We start from the raw sequence: 16604 nt of genomic DNA on the forward strand, positions 1-16604 counted from the left end.
AGGGATTGGATGAGAAAACTGACACTCCCTTTCCGGCTTCTGGAAGGTAGAGGGGAAAAAAACAAAGCATAGGTTTATACGAGGTTTCTCGAGACTAACCTGTGCAAACTGTGCTCTTTATAGAGACTTACAGACGTCAGCATTTACAAGGTTATCCTCATTTCTTCTACATGTCGTAGATTGAGATTTGTTCTTTGCACAATGTGGAAAAAGAAACTTAATGCACAATTAATTGTTTAAAAGGCTTTATATATCAGGACATAACAGATATTTTAAGAAAATAGTCATAGAATTGGATGAACATCAGACATATTACAGTTATTGAACAGAAACTGAGCCAAAATGCAGAAGCAGTTTGAGAAGAACTCATTCCATCCTTACTGCTTTCACAGGAATTAAGAGGGTAAGTAGCAGCCAGGTGTTGCTGATCATTGCACTGATTAACTGATCACCAGGAGGTGTGAGCACCTCTCTAAAGGCAGATGTTTGGCAGTTTGCTGGTCTGGAGCAAACAGATGTTTGTTCGTCGTTTTATGGTAACAAAGATTATTCACAAGAGGGAAAACATTTAAGACGGTTGACAATCTTCTCAGGAGCGGAAGTCCCAGCAAGTTCACCCCAAGGTCACTGAGTCCACCATGAACTCCTCTGGATACCAAAGTGTTCTATAGTCAGATGTGAGGCCGTCTGTCTGACAGCTAAAGTAGATCGCCTTTGTGATCAAATCTCTCCTAATGTACTATTCAAATGCAAAGGACCACACAGTGTAAACTTCTGCTCAGACAGGTTGAGGATGGTTGCGTCAGATATTTCCACTAAGGATTGCGTTTTATTTTTTGTCTCTGTCTTTAAATGAACAGGACAGATGTATTAGTTTGAATCAAAGCTTTGTGGAACAGATCTCTGTTTGTTCCTTGGAGGATTTGGGTTATTTGCATTATGCATTTATCTTTGAAGTTGAAGCACATCTCCCCCCCCCCCCCTTTTAGAGTTTCCTTGTACACATTTCTGCCTACGGATAGTTTCACCAAAGATCAGTGTGGATATCCTTGATTTAGAATTTCCCTCAGGCTCCTACTAATTGTAAAAGCCTCCGCATGTCCCTTCATATTTGTTTGTGGTTTGGGTCATTACTCCAGGCAAATCTTCCTGAACTCGAGTGCTAAAACAACAGTGGGATTAGTTGCAAATTTGAGTTGACTTAGACTCAGAGCTCCACATATTGTTCTTTCAAATAGATAGTAGATCGCCTTTGTAATCAAATCTCTCCTAATGTACCGTTCAAATGCAAAGGAGCGCACAATGTAAACTTCTGCTCAGACATGTTGAGGATGTCAGATATTTCAGCCTGACTGAAATGCTGTGGGTGGGACCTTAAGAGAGAGCTGTGCACAAACCAACGCTGCAAACCTCAATGAGCTGAGGCAACGTTGGACAGAAGAGTGGCTCAAAGTTCCTCCACAACCATGTGAGAGACTGATAACGTCATTACTTCAACTCACTGCCGCTGAAGCTGCTTCTACGAGCTGCTGAATTATGCACTGAAAAAAACAACTCATAAGATTTACTTAAAAAACCCTTTGTAAGTATTTGCACTCAAATGATTGAAGTAATATTTAATGCTGCAATATCAAGTAAATTTTACTTACTATAAAACATAACAGTTTTGAAGATATTAAGTAACATTTACTTAATTACATCTAAGTTTTAAGTTGTATTTATTTAAACAAATTAAGTAAAGTCTACTTGTTTTTCATAGGCAGGAACATCATTTTACTCAAAATTTTAAGTAAATTTTATATATCTGTAATATTTGCTGTTATGAAGTAACTTAGTAGATTTTAACGATACACTTTCAGAGTAAAGTTTATGTAGTATTTCTAGGTTTATGCACATACAACTATTAAACATTTAAATTGTATGAGGAAACCTAAGTAAAACTTACTCTTCCCCCATAATTCATGTATTAAGTTAATAAAATGTTTAATTTTACTTAAGAAGCTCTAGTTCTTACTGAATCTTAAAAATACAAGGTAGAAATTATGACAGTTACTCTAATAGAGTTAACTTCAGCAAAAAGTCACTTTTTTCAGTGCATGCTGTGGTTAGTTTTTCACTCAGTGTTTCTGCATTTTGGCTACATTTTGTTTAATACTGGCACAGCGTAATATGTCATCAGAGGTTGCATTCACCTCATTTTAAGACCTGGTGAGGACCAGATGATTTTTTTTTTCTGATGCTTTACTCACCTCAGATCCTGTGATGATGAACTGATCAGAAACCTCAAGTCCAGCCATGACGTGATGCTGAGAAAGCCTCAGGAGAACAATCCGACTGTGATACATTCACTACCTGCGACTCCGTCAGCCGCGTTCTGCTGGAATCTTGAAGTAAAGTCAAATTTCTAACAAATGATTTCTTTTAACAAGCCTCTGAGTTAATCAAAGCCAGCATCTGCCTGCTGCAGCTTCAGTGATGGGTTACAACTGAAGGAATCAGATAAGATAGATTTTAAACATGGTCTCTGACTTTTGGTCCCCACTGTAAACATGTTTTAAAGGATTTATTCATTATTCAGTTTCAAGTTGGTGGGCTTCAAAAAGAGGACTTTATAAATCAGATGAAGCATAATCTATTCTGAAGCTCATTCCGACATACAAATCTATGTTAAACCTCAATTTATCGAGGAGCTTTTCTGTGAAATGTTTCAGTCATGTGAAAAAGACCTCTTTAAATTCTACATGTTGGAACATATTAGAAAATCATCTGATCCTCACCAGGTGATCAGATCAGGTCAATAGAACCTCAGATGAACAACATGTGACATATTACTCAGTGTTTTTATCTATATACACACAAAAATCTAAGCCAGAATGCAGAAGTGTGTGTGAAGAACAAAGTCCACCTCATGATTTAGTAACTGGTAGAAACACAACCACCCTTCATGAAAGCATGAACCAAAAATTTGGATAGAGATGTGGACTGTTTGTTGGACGCGTCATCGAGTAAATGTCTTTCCTGAGGAAAACTCTGAATGTTCTTTGCTCTGTGGAAAGATTCATTATCATCCTGAAAAATTAGCTCAGTATTACAAAACGTTCTTTTTGATTTAAAGGTTCAGTGTCCACGTGTGCATTTACTGTAGAGGTAAAGACTGCCACCCCCCCTGGTCCTTTACCCAACATCAACCCCATGTTGTTTATGACTGTGGAAATGTGCTCGTATTCATCAGCCGGGCATCTTTCTATGTTTCATTGGACCAAACTAAAGTTCCAGCATCATCTCCATGTCCACACTGGAAAAAATCTAAATCTTACCAAGTATATTTGTCTCATTAAGTATCTCATTACACTTTATATAAGACACAATTGCCTAACAAGTACCATTTCAGCCAGATATAGGGACATCTTGAATATCTAAGATATATCTTGTTAAGTGAAAAAGTCTTGAAAACATCTTGTTTTGGGTCACATTTCACTTTTTTTTTCATTTGAAGAGGTTTTTAAGCTAATTTCAAGATCACTTTTAACTCAAAAGTCCTAAATATGACATCTTATTTCAAGAAATCTTGACAAGCCGATTTTCACTAGTTCCATTGGCAGATTTTTTGCTTATTTCAAGCAAAAACGTCTTGTATTTGTTGTTTTTCTTACTTATTTTTGGAGGGGCATTTTTTCCAGTGCAACACAAATTGCTGATTCATCTCTGAATATCACTTCCATCCAACCATCCACAGTCTAACCTTGCTTTCTTCTGTTTAAGTGTCACTGGTGGTTTATGTTTGGCTTTTCTGAACATAAATCCCGTTTCCTTCAGTCGATTTCTTGCAGTTCTGTAACAAACAGCGACATCCTTGTTTCTCTTTTCCAACCTGTCCATTTTGTTTCCCGTACCTTAGACACAGCTAATTCAGAACATCTTTTGCCACACACAGAGTTGAACTACCTTCTTGAAGGACCTTAATAATCCTTCCTATTGTTTCCACTTGCAGCTCTCCTGTTAGGGCCCGTTTCCTGCCAATCAGCCAGGTGCAGCGGCTCATTAAGCTTTACAAGCTCTCTTTGAACCGCAGATTTATTTACATAGTTAAACTACCTCAGTTGTTTGTTTTTATGAATGCAAATTACAAGGTGAAGGTTTCTTTATTTCTCCCACGACTTAATCTGGATAAAAGATCAACGTTATCAAGAAGTTTGTTGTACAAAGCGAGAATGTTTTTTATCCATTTTATTATTTTACTAAATGTAAAAGGTGACTGCTCCCCCTCTGCTCCTCAGTGTAAAACTCTAAAACAAACAATTCAGATGTGATTAAAGTGCACATTCAAGACTTTATTTTAAAGCAATTTCAGTTCCAACATGTTCCACTGATAACGTGGAGGTGCGTCGCTTACTTAAAAAAATCCGGGTTACTGTAATTTTGATTTTTTTGTCGTAAAGTGGGTGTTACTGACGTCCTCGTCGTGCTACTGCCACAGACAGCCCACAGACCTGCTGCCTATTTATTCATTCGGCTAGAATTCAAAATTAGTAACCCGGATTTTTTTAAGTAAGCGACGCACCTCCACGTTATCAGTGCTAGTGTAGAGTAATTAATAAATTATAAACAGCATAGTTTGTGCCTGTATAAGCTTGCCCATAGGAAACCGTTTCATGGCCGAATATCTCAAGAGAGCAGCCAGACGCCTCTCGAATATCTTCGGAACAGCTCCAAATGACCAACAACAAGCAGGGGTGAGTAGACCATCATGTTATAATGTGAAATCAAGGGCCCAATGTCAAAAAACCAGTCTTATCCTTTAAAGGCACAACTTAAATGTAAATGTATTTTATTTATACAGCCCTTTACAGACAATCCTTACGGTGTACCAAAGTGCTTTACAGCAGGTAATAAATAAAGAGAAGAAGTAAAAACAAATAAAAGAACAGTGAAAGCAATAAAATACAACAAAATCGAATAAGATAAAATAAGATAAAAGTGTCATCATGCTACTGGGTATTAAAAGAAATCCTAAATAAGTAGGTTTTTAGCTTAGATGTGAAGAGGCCCAGGTCAGAAATAAGACGCAGCTGGACGGGGGGCTTATTCCAGAGCCTGGGGGCAGCTTTGGGAAAAGGCTCGCTCACCCCAGGGTTTGTATTCTGACCTGGGCACTTCCAGCAGAAACTGATCTGTTGACCTCAGAGCTCTACCAGGACTGTTAAAAGCTCAGATAAATATGACGGGGCGAGGCCGTTAAGAGCTTTAAAAACAAACATTAAAAGTTTTAAATCAGTTCTATAAAGGACAGGAAGCCAATGGAGGGAGTTAAGAGGGAGTTAAAAGACGGGCAGCAGCGTTCTGCACCAGCTGAAGGCGACTGAGAGAAGACTGGGAGACGCCGACATAAAGTGCATTGCAATAGTCTGACCTTGAACTTATTAGGGCATGGATGGCTTTCTCAAGGTCATGACGACTTAAAAACATTTTAGCTTTGGCCAGGAGACAAAAGGCTTAGAGAGCATCGCCAGAGAAGCTTTTTCTCTGTAATTGTTTCTCTTTATATTCTTTTAATGCTTCTTCCACTCCCTGCTGCAATGCTTTTATTTCATTGCAGCAGGGACGATTCACTTTGAATTGTTTTGTACATGAAATGTGCTATACAAATAAATTTGATTTGATTTACTCAGCACCACACAGGGAAAGGGATAAGTGTGAAAGGGATAAGCAACAAAGACCGAAACATGATTGTTTCTAATGTCTCAAACATGATGGACCCGTGAAATGAGAAGGGGGGGGGGGGGGGGGGGGGTATAAACAGTGTTTTACTTTTTGCACATCATATTTTTGTCCATTTTTATTTGAATAGACATTTGCAATCTTCAATAGTGTGAATTTGTTAAAATAATCCAAATTCAGCTTAACTGAATTAACCTAATTAAAGCAGCTCTGCAGGCAAAACTTGATGAAATGCTGTTTCTACCACGATGTTGCTGGCAAGTAGCTCCACCTACTGGTGAACAAGACTCACTGCAACTTAAAAGGTTCAACCTTAGAATGATCTCATCAATGAAAACACTGACCACACAAAAGCATTCTTCACTTGATTTTATTCATACTCTATGGTATTTATAATCTATGTTCAAGAGATTTATATATATATATATATTTATATACTTATTTACATATGGCAGTTCTGCCAGTAGGAGAAGCCGACATTTCATCAAAGTGAACAAGAAAAACAGGTGTCGAAATTCAGTGCCATGCTGAAAACAGTTTGTTTTTACACAAAAAAAACAGTCAAAAACAGTTTTGCGTTGTTACATTTACACATGGCCTTTACATGATGCAGTGCTGCGCTACTTGTGGACTTTGCCATACTTTCATACTTGGTTTTTCTGCCCTGGAACCTGTGCAGCCATAGTGTTTCGCTTTAAGTGGCGTCATCGACCGGGCAGAGTACTGGCAGCTCTTGTGGACACGAATCGCGTAAACAATATTAAATAAAAAAAGGAAACGTACAACACTATTTACACCAGAACAAAGACCAGACGGGGAGCAGATCCAGATTATAGTTGTTGGCATTAACTACAGCCATGCATTAGCAGCAACCGTCACACATTCTTCGACACGTCTTCTGATAGCTCGTCTTTCTCACCACACGTGGAACAGCCAAACTATTGGACCAAACGTATGTAACGTACACGATATATTATCTCTCGCATTCACCCGCTCATTCGAGAATACACTTTGGAATTAATGGCTTTTGGAGGAAACAAATGTTAAAAAATAAAAAATAAATCTAATCAAGATCATTTACAATGTTGTTTCTTAAACTTTATAATTCCATAAAGCCTCTGAAGTACTCTCCTTCCTCTGGAAAATAGAAAAATGCATCCGTCTACACAACTTAAAACCTCGTCACACGTGCGCTCGCGTGTGTTTCTGTGCAACAAGCAAAGCTATCTCTTCTATAAATACAGTACACTTTATATTGTTCTCTCTTCAGACCCCACATGACCTCCTCAACCAATAAAAAACAAACTCATACATTCTAGAGATAAACACGCAGTGGGGTTGGTCGAATACGGAGGGGGGGGGGTGTGAGGGGCCAGTGGGAGGCAGGTCCTGGTGGAGGTTTAAAGGAGGTGGGGGCACAAACGCGCCCTTCAAGGAAGCCTTCACGGGTGCACTTTGAAGGAGAGCAGTTCCTCCGAGTGCATGTTGTTGAGCGAACGCAGCTCAGGAAGTTTGAGAAGCAGTTTGGTGAAAGTGGTGGCCGACTCGTCGCCGTGGTTCTCCATCACCCGGTTTCTGAGCGCCCGGATCAGTTTGTCCTGCAGGGCCTCCACCGAGTTCAGGTCCTGGATCCCCGAGCGATCTGAACCAGAAAACACAGACAGGGAAGGCGTGAGCGCAGATCTCAGATCAGTTACAGATCAGTTACAGATCACAGATCAGTTACAGATCTCAGGTAAGTTACAGATCTCAGGTAAGTTACAGATCTCAGATCAGTTACAGATCTCAGGTCAGTTACAGATCTCAGATCTCAGGTCAGTTACAGATCTCAGATCAGTTACAGATCTCAGATCTCAGGTAAGTTACAGATCTCAGATCAGTTACAGATCTCAGATCTCAGGTAAGTTACAGATCTCAGATCTCAGGTCAGTTACAGATCTCAGATCAGTTACAGATCTCAGATCTCAGGTAAGTTACAGATCTCAGATCAGTTACAGATCTCAGATCTCAGGTAAGTTACAGATCTCAGATCAGTTACAGATCTCAGATCTCAGGTAAGTTACAGATCTCAGATCAGTTACAGATCTCAGGTCAGTTACAGATCTCAGATCTCAGGTCAGTTACAGATCTCAGATCAGTTACAGATCTCAGATCTCAGGTAAGTTACAGATCTCAGATCAGTTACAGATCTCAGATCTCAGGTAAGTTACAGATCTCAGATCTCAGGTCAGTTACAGATCTCAGATCTCAGGTAAGTTACAGATCTCAGATCAGTTACAGATCTCAGATCAGTTACAGATCTCAGATCTCAGGTCAGTTACAGATCTCAGATCAGTTACAGATCTCAGGTCAGTTACAGATCTCAGATCTCAGGTCAGTTACAGATCTCAGATCAGTTACAGATCTCAGATCTCAGGTCAGTTACAGATCTCAGATCAGTTACAGATCTCAGATCTCAGGTAAGTTACAGATCTCAGATCAGTTACAGATCTCAGATCAGTTACAGATCTCAGATCTCAGGTAAGTTACAGATCTCAGATCAGTTACAGATCTCAGATCTCAGGTAAGTTACAGATCTCAGATCAGTTACAGATCTCAGATCTCAGGTCAGTTACAGATCTCAGCTCATCGTTCTTACCGGCTGAGACGAGCACCACGGCGGTGAAGAGGCTCATTTCGTCCGCGTCCAGCCGCAGAGCTGCCAGCTTCTCGCTGAACTCGCACATGGAGTTGAGCAGCTCGCCGGCGCCCAGCGACCGCAGCGTGTCGAGGCTGTACCGCTTGCCGCTCAGAAAGGTGACCGTCCGCTCGGCCATGTTGAACAGGGAGGCAAACCGCACCATCAACACCTGAATAAGGGAGGGAGCAGAGATTTTTAATCTAGGTTTTATTTGTGCAAATAAATGAAAGTTATGAGGAAAACTGAGATCCAGTCGACTGAGTTGTGTAAATAAGCTTCTAAACACGGGTTTCAGACTTCGTATGATCTCATCCCCGAGAGAATTTGTTCACAAAGAAGAACTGATTTTTTCACTTTCTCTGAATAACACGGGGCGTTTACTTTTAGCTCGTCCAGCCTCTCACCTCGAATGTTCCGGCTTTCAGCAGGCTGACTTGGTCGTGCTCGGGGAGGTCCCGGAAGCCCGGGATCCTCTTGGCGAACTCCACCACCTCCCTCACAGCGGGGGTGAAGTTCATAGAGAACTCCTCCCAGATCACTTGGCTGGGCTTGCTGGGGTCCACGAACGGCGAGTTGTTCATCGGGCAAACCTGGAAAGCAGAAGTGTTGGCATTTAGAGTCACGGCGAGGAGTCGAGGCGGGATGCAGCAGCGGCGAAAGCGGGAAAATACTCACCAAGTGTGCTCTGCTTCTCCCACAGCTGTTTGGTCCGTTATAACCACCGGGGGCGGCTTGCGTGTTGAGCTCCGGCTGCCTTTGGCGTTCCTCTGATGGAGCGCAGCTGCTGTGCTGCTGGTGCGCTCCCCTCTCTTCCCTGTAAGCAGAGTTGCTGACGCGCTGGCCGCCGCTGTAAGGACAGTGCTGGTAGCCTCCCGCGGACGCCTCGTTGTTCCAGCTGCTCCAGCTTTCCTGCTGCCGGTTGTCGCACGCCGACTCCCGGGCGGCCGCGCCGGCCTGGCCTTGCTGGCTGAACGTGAAGGCGTCCTGGTGCTGCCTGTTGCCCGTGACGACGGCCTCGTCCTCACTGCTGTCCGAGGCGCAGGAGGACGCCGAGCTGCAGTTGGTGTCCATGGAAACCACAGACTCTGAGTCTTGGGGGCACTGCGGGGAGGAGGGGTTGGAGCACGACGGAGAGTCAGAAGAAGATGAGGAAGACGATGAGGAGGAGGAGGAGCTGACGTCGCTGGTCATGGCCTCCATGGGCAGCGGCGTGCTCTGCTGGCCGTGCAGCATGCCGTGCAGCTGGCTGCTTTTGCTCATCATGTTGTTCATGGCGTTCTGCATCTCCAGCAACATCCTCTGCTTTTCTCTTTTGGGGATGCGGCCGAACCTGACAGCTAAGAGTGAAAACGGAGGCGTCAGAACACACAAAGAGCTACGAGGCCAACTCCTGAGTGGGAAAACCGAATCAAAAACGCTCACCATCTCTGGACATGCCGACAGCCAGACACTTCTTGAAGCGACACTGCTGGCAGCGGTTCCTGTTGATCCTCATGATGGTGCAGTTCTCCATCTTAAGACACTTTTTGTACTGGATGTTCTGCTGGATGCTCCTCCTGAAGAAGCCCTGCAAGAGACCAGCCAAGAGCAGCGTTAAGCATGTGAGCGGGACTCAGAGGAACGTACGCGATTGCATCAATCGAGCCGCTCGTCTCACCTTGCAACCTTCGCAGGCGTGGACGCCGTAGTGGAAACCCGAGGCCACGTCGCCGCACACCTTACACAACAGCACCATGCCGTTGATTTCTGCAAAGACAAGCAACTCGTGTGAGTGGCGTCCAACGGGCCAATGGGCAACAAAGTGTGCAAATACTGTAAAAACAGCGACTCCAGACGTACTCGTGATGCTGCTCTTGGCGGACGTGGAGGAGCGGCCGGCCTTCTCTGTGCCGTGGCCGCGCTTTGCCGGCGGAGCGATATCCACCACCATGCCCACGGCCCTGCTGGGCAGCGAGGGCCGAGGCGGAGCCGGCGAGGTCGACATGAAGCTGCCGCCGGGGCTCAAACGGGACTCTGAGGTGGAGGCAGAGCTGGAGGAAATGTAGGCGATGACTCCTCCTGTGGAGAAGAGAGGAAAGGTCGCTTAACAGGAGGACAGGTGACAGTCAACACTCGTCTTAATTTAGCTCTTTATCATATTTATTTAGTTTACTGATGTTTATTATTATTACTATTATTATTATTTACCCTACTCTTCATACTGTAGATTTGTTTATAGCTGATGTTTATTCTCTATTTTTATTCTATTTGCTTGTTTTTCCTTTAATTGTTTACATATCTTTTATACTGTACGCTGTTGCAACACAATAATTTCCCAAATTTGGATGAATAAAGCATTTATCTATCATCATCTATATCAAAACACAGATTTTTCTTTTTCTTTTTTAAATCTACCACACATGAAGCTCAGTTAAATGCAAACCAAAGATAACAGGAGTTAAAGTGCCACTGCAGTAAAAATAGCCCCCGACAGGCCACATAAACAAACATGTTCATGGAACGTACATGTGCACGCGGCGTGTTTGTCCACGTTTTGTTGCCGTTTCCTGGTTGGTTCATTGGGCTGCTGCTTTTTGACCAGCTTAATCACCTCCAGTGCTGATTGGATAACGCGGTTATATAACACGCCCCAGTCTGCGTGCAAACAGGAGCGTGCTCCGTTGGCGTGACAACCAGACACTGACGCGCCAGGGGAAGTCTTGCAGAAATCAAACGGTGCAAAGGGAAATCATCCCGGGTGGTTATGTAATAACATGTTTGTCCGGAGCCAGATAACTAAAGCTGGCTGCTCTATAAAGCAGAAACTTTAAAAACACGTTAATTTAACTGTTAAATAAACACGCCACTGTTACAGTAACCCCGTCCAGGGGAAAGTGTTGAAATGAATGAGCTGCAGTTAAAATACCGAACACACAGAGTCAGTTTCCTGTTAAAAACACAAAAATGCATCTTTACTGGAATACAGGGGCGAGGCTAGGATATTTTTAGTTCAATTAAATTCATTTTTATATATATATAGCGCCAAATACAACAAATGTCATCTCAAGGCACTTAGATAATAAAGTCCAATTCAAGCCAATTGGAATTCAATTAATTGTAATCATAATTATTCATAAAATAATCCAATTCGTTCATATAGAGCCAATTCAAAAACAATTTCCTAGCTAAGGAAACCAACAGATTGCACTGAAACTTTTTTTTTTTTTTTTTTTTAGTGGTGCCAGGGCACCACCGTGAGATAGCTCGGGACCCCCTGGCTCAGCACATTTTTAAAATATTATATTATGCAAAAACACTTTTTCTTTTGCTCAAGAATGCATTATTTTAGTGACCATTTTATTTATTTTCTAGCATTTTTTTTGTTTGTTTTAACTCTTTACTCCCAAAATAAATGTTGAGTTATCTTCAATATTTGTCTCAGGCTCTCTGTCGAGCCACAGTCTTTTGAAATGAAGAGGTCAAAACTGAATGTTGTAGGGGAAAACACTACTCAAAGCAAAACTAATACGGCTCCGAAATGTATAAATGTACTAGTTCGCCTCAATTAGTGAGAAATAATGTGCCTCTGTGAGCACTGGGGGCTGGGCACCCCTAAAGACCAGATCCTAAAATCGCCCCTGCTGGAATATTAACGCGAGTTTTTCTTAATTTAGGAAAACAAACTTCATTCCGAGGCCACAGACGATTACCTAACCAAAAACCATGACTGTTCTCGTTCACGGCCCACCCACACGTGGACCTGTCATGCATTTCTGTGGACGCACGGCGCGAGCCGAGAGATCTAGGTCAGCCGCGTGCTGTCTCTCCACCGTCTCACGTGGACCTCGCAGCTCAGCCGCACGCCAGCAGAAGCGTGCACATGGCGGATTATCCAATTCTCTACGTCACGGGCTCCGCTCGGGCCAATACGAGAACGATTCCGCCGACGCGTGCTCGCACAGTGGAAACGCCCCTCGACCAATCGGAGCGGCGCTGCTGAGAGCGCGTACACACGCGCACATGGCTTAGGATGCGGCGTCCATGTGAGCGGAATCGGGGAAGTGGAACACTGTTGTTGTGTCAAATGTAAACGCACTGGCACTCCTAACCCGGTTTAACAGCAGGGCCACGGAGCCCGAATTACAGCTTTTAGTGCAACTAAACACCTCTAAAACCAACATTTAACGCGCGTTAACGCCTTTTGACGCATAATCGGGTCATTATAATCCGAGCGTAAAAAACAAACAAAACACACACTTAATTGATGATCTGAGACATTTCTGTTGTCATGTGTCTATGCATGAAATATCTCTTAACTTATCTGGACTGGTACTTGTTTTTAAATTCATTTAGATTATTTTATTTGTTTCTCTTTATATTCTTTTTAATGCTTCTTCCACTCCCTACTGCAATGCTTTTATTTTACGTAAAGCACTTTGAATTGTTTGCACATGAAATGGGCTATATAAATAAATTTGATTTGATTTGATCTGCCTTCAAAATAAATCAAAATGTCCTCGTTGCCTCAACAGGACGCATCATTCATTGGCACTGCAGCACAGCCTAATTCTGCACACATTACGCATTACTGTCTGTACACGGACTGTGTATTCCAGTTATTTGTATGAAATGTGCTGCTCTCACCAGGCTTGGCTGCTCCAACGTCCTCAGGCATCTCGGATCGAAGAGGGAAAAAAAATCTCCAAACAGATGATTTTAGTCACTCCGGCTGTCTTGTCACGACAAACTGCGGCTAATTATGGGCAAATACTGCGAGCAGAGAGACGGAGCTGGGGCTCACAGCACGGCTGCTGGTCGGGAAACGGTCCGCAGTGTGTGCGCGGCTGAACCAGCGGAACTCCCCCTTGTTGTGTTTGACTGCGGGTTAGTGGAGAGGACTAAATGTTCTCAATAGTAGGACTCACCCATGTGACCTATTTGTCGGCCACGCCCCTACACCGGGGTTGCTCGAGCCACTTTAACCCAGTGACACACTTTCTGGACACCGGATGGGCGGAGCCAGGCGGCCGTGGCGACGTAACAGAGGAATGGCAAAAGACGGTCACGTTGCAGAGCACAACGTGTAGGGTGAAGCCCTGACAGCTGAGCACAGTCAGGCTGTGTTGTTGTTCAGGTTGCTAAATGAGCCGGTCCTTCCAGCTGCTGCAGCCCCCCCTGCAGCCCCCTGCTCTCCTGATAAAACAGGAACAGAAGGCCGCTTTATGAAGTCAAAGAACAGCTTCTTTCAGTTTCAGCCGCAGTATTTCCATGAAGCAGGAACATTTGCATTTTTAAAGCTCGTCTTAAAAGCACCATTTATCTGGTCTACCAACCACTGTGACGCTTTCTCAGGTCTTCAGGAAGGAGATCTCCCCATTTACTGTTAAAATCACTGATAATAATTCAATTTACAAGTTACAAACATATGCAGAATAAGCAAAAGGCTTTTTTTTTATCGTGGAAAAAGAAAAACAAGTAGACTAACTTCATAAAAAAACAAGTAAACAGAATGAAAAATAATGAAATAGAGCAACCTGTCAATGAAAACCTAAATAAAAAGGTTCATTTTAGGAACAAAAGGCTTTTTTTATCGTGGAAAAAGAAAAACAAGTACATTACATTACGGTCATTTTGCAGACGCTTTTATCCAAAGCGACTTACAATAAGTCTGTTCCACATCGGTAGCCAAAAGAACTTCAGGTCACAAGAAATCATAAGTGCATTTCCTTCCAAAACCAAACAGCTGAGAGCATAACTAGTGCTAGAGTAAGTGCGATAAGTCAGGTACCTAGACAAATGGGAAGACAATTTAGAAAACAAAGACAATTTAGGATTCAATATAAACACAAGAAACTAAATAAAAAATTAAAATAAAATAAAGGACCAGACTCAGTGAATAATTCCCTATACTCCCTATTATATAGATCAGTGAGCAGTGCTGACCAACATGTCATTGGGGTCATCAGGTGGGAACCTCCTTTCATCAGTGTTTCGTCTAGTTGGGCCCACGACACCTCCAGGAGGCTAGACAATGACCACTGGCGTCTCAGAGTCACCCCCCTAATGCCAGCCAACACTGCCCCTCACACCACAACCACCATAATGTACCCCAGCCTCTCACCAACTGCACACCAGTCACAGCGGGGTGGGGATGCAAATCCTGGTTCGGGCAGGGGGGTAATGAAAATATAGAGTAGACTAACTTCATAAAAAACAAGTAATCAGAATGAAAAATAATGAAATAGAGCAACCCGTCAGTGAAAATTTAAATAAAAAGGTTCATTTTAGGAAGAGATATAAAAGAAGTCAATAAAAATGTTTTATCCAAGCTAGAAAAAATTCATTATTGTGCCAGTCGGACCAAAATCGGACCTTTAGAATGACCCAAAACGGGCCCAGGTGCTCTGTTCATGCTCCAAAGTGAAGACAGTAAAGCATAAGTGCATATTGACGCAGCCAGCTTCCCAATAAAGCTGCTCTTATTCACTAAACGCATCAGAAACTGGGACTGCAAAGACTACGTGTCCACTGGCAGTCACTTCCAGACTGTGGCTCCGCTCTAATAAAATCCTGATTTCATACCCGCAGCCTCATCCCACAAAATCATAATTAAAGCAGCTTAAAGACGACGTCCGTGCAGTGAATTGGGCTGTACTCGCATGGACCGTAATCTCCCGCAGAGGAAGTTAGAAGCAGCAGAACGTCTTGAGTTGTCTTCCAGTCTGCAGCGTCGCTGCGTTCGACGCATTTAAGTCAATAACTCGATTCTGCTGCCGTTCATGTGCACTGGGACAGTTAACTCTGCTGACCCAAACTCCTCATTCCAGCTCTGACCACAAATACCCTCTGGCCTCAGGGGCAGATATCTGCCTGATTACATACAGCACTAAAAGGTCAGCTAGATAAGTAGATGACAGGTTCTGAAAGGCCTTTAAAGCCAATAGTTTGATCTTTAAATCAATTCTAAAACATGGTGTCAACCAGTCCAAGGAGGCCTGTTTTGGTTCTTGATGAGGCAGCTCCTGTTGCTTCTACATGGGAATGAAAGTGCTGATAACTTTAAAAACTACCAGCCATCATCTTCCAGGTTGCATCAGTGTCTCATTGTTCTCCGGTTTGCTCTGGGTTCAAACTTTTTAAAGTCACACATGAAGGATTTCCTGTCTCAATAACCTGCACAAAGCAGCCCATAAACACACTCATTCAACACTCAGCTGCATAATAGATTCACGTTTATACCACAACTGTGTTATTTGCATATACGACAGGATAATGTGACGAACCAGCTTCTGGGCTGATGCTGTATTTAAAGAAATAAAATAAGTTTCTGTCTCTTTGAGCTGATTCTCTGAACTTAAGATAAAAACTGAGAAATTAACCATATGACTGGAGATTGGTCACAGTCTCCCTTCCAGACGCTGAATGACTGCAAAACATCAACATGTCACAGTGAAACTGGTTAAAAATAACCTATTATTATAGCAAAACATGTTGTTTTTTTAGTCAAGAGTTTATAATTAAATTAATTGAACATTGACGCCAGATTTGAAGGATTTTTTTTTCGTTTTTTTACATTGAACCCTAAAAGCAGCCCAGATAACTTGACTTCAAACATTTCGAATGTAGAAACTATTCAGAATTTGCACATCAATCTACCCAGAGTTCTGTTTGCACCCTCTGTTGTTAGTATGACTTCTAAGAAATGAAGAGCCAGGAAGTCCCCACAATAACACATCCAGTATGCATCGAGGTGAAAAACCCTTCCACATCTGTAGGTTTCGTGTTATAACCACTCAAACGGTAGCTGGAGAGGGTCAGCGGCCTTAAAAATCCTCTAAATCAGGCCTCCTGACTGTCTAATTTTAAAACTCTTCTTAAAAAGCACCTCTTTTCTTCTTGGCTTTTAATACCACGTAGGCTGTTGATTTTATGTTCACAGATATTTTATTTGGGGTGGGGTGGACAGTATTTATTTATTTATTATGTTTTATTGTATTTATTTTATTGTACAGCACTTTGGAAACCTTTGTGTTTATTTAAACTGTGCTTTATAAATAAAGTGGATTGGATAAATCAGACATTATATGGCACCTCTGACCCGCCCCTTTGGTTCAGATTGCTCTGACCTGAGATGGCACACGGGACACCTGAAGGTGGGATAAACATTATGAACATAATGGTTAACGCTGGTGTGAGGCCATGGAAACAGTGACTCAACCTCTAAATG

The 16604-nt window shown here is 42.5% G+C and overlaps 1 protein-coding gene across 1 annotated transcript; it reads right to left on the minus strand.

Annotated features, from left to right (window-relative positions):
• Positions 1–6072: 6072 nt before the first annotated feature.
• nr1d2a (nuclear receptor subfamily 1, group D, member 2a) lies at positions 6073–13316 on the minus strand. The gene is made up of 8 exons (XM_075466234.1): positions 13022–13316; positions 10238–10456; positions 10056–10144; positions 9821–9965; positions 9074–9735; positions 8803–8988; positions 8357–8567; positions 6073–7360 (listed from the first exon to the last, which is right to left on the minus strand). Exons 1-8 carry the CDS (start codon positions 13050–13052, stop codon positions 7161–7163), a joined length of 1743 nt encoding a protein of 580 aa, XP_075322349.1. The 5' UTR covers positions 13053–13316; the 3' UTR covers positions 6073–7160.
• Between the last annotated feature and the right edge of the window lie 3288 nt (positions 13317–16604).

The sequence above is a fragment of the Odontesthes bonariensis genome, chromosome 5, assembly GCF_027942865.1.
Source record: "Odontesthes bonariensis isolate fOdoBon6 chromosome 5, fOdoBon6.hap1, whole genome shotgun sequence".
Taxonomy (NCBI): Eukaryota; Metazoa; Chordata; class Actinopteri; order Atheriniformes; family Atherinopsidae; genus Odontesthes; species Odontesthes bonariensis.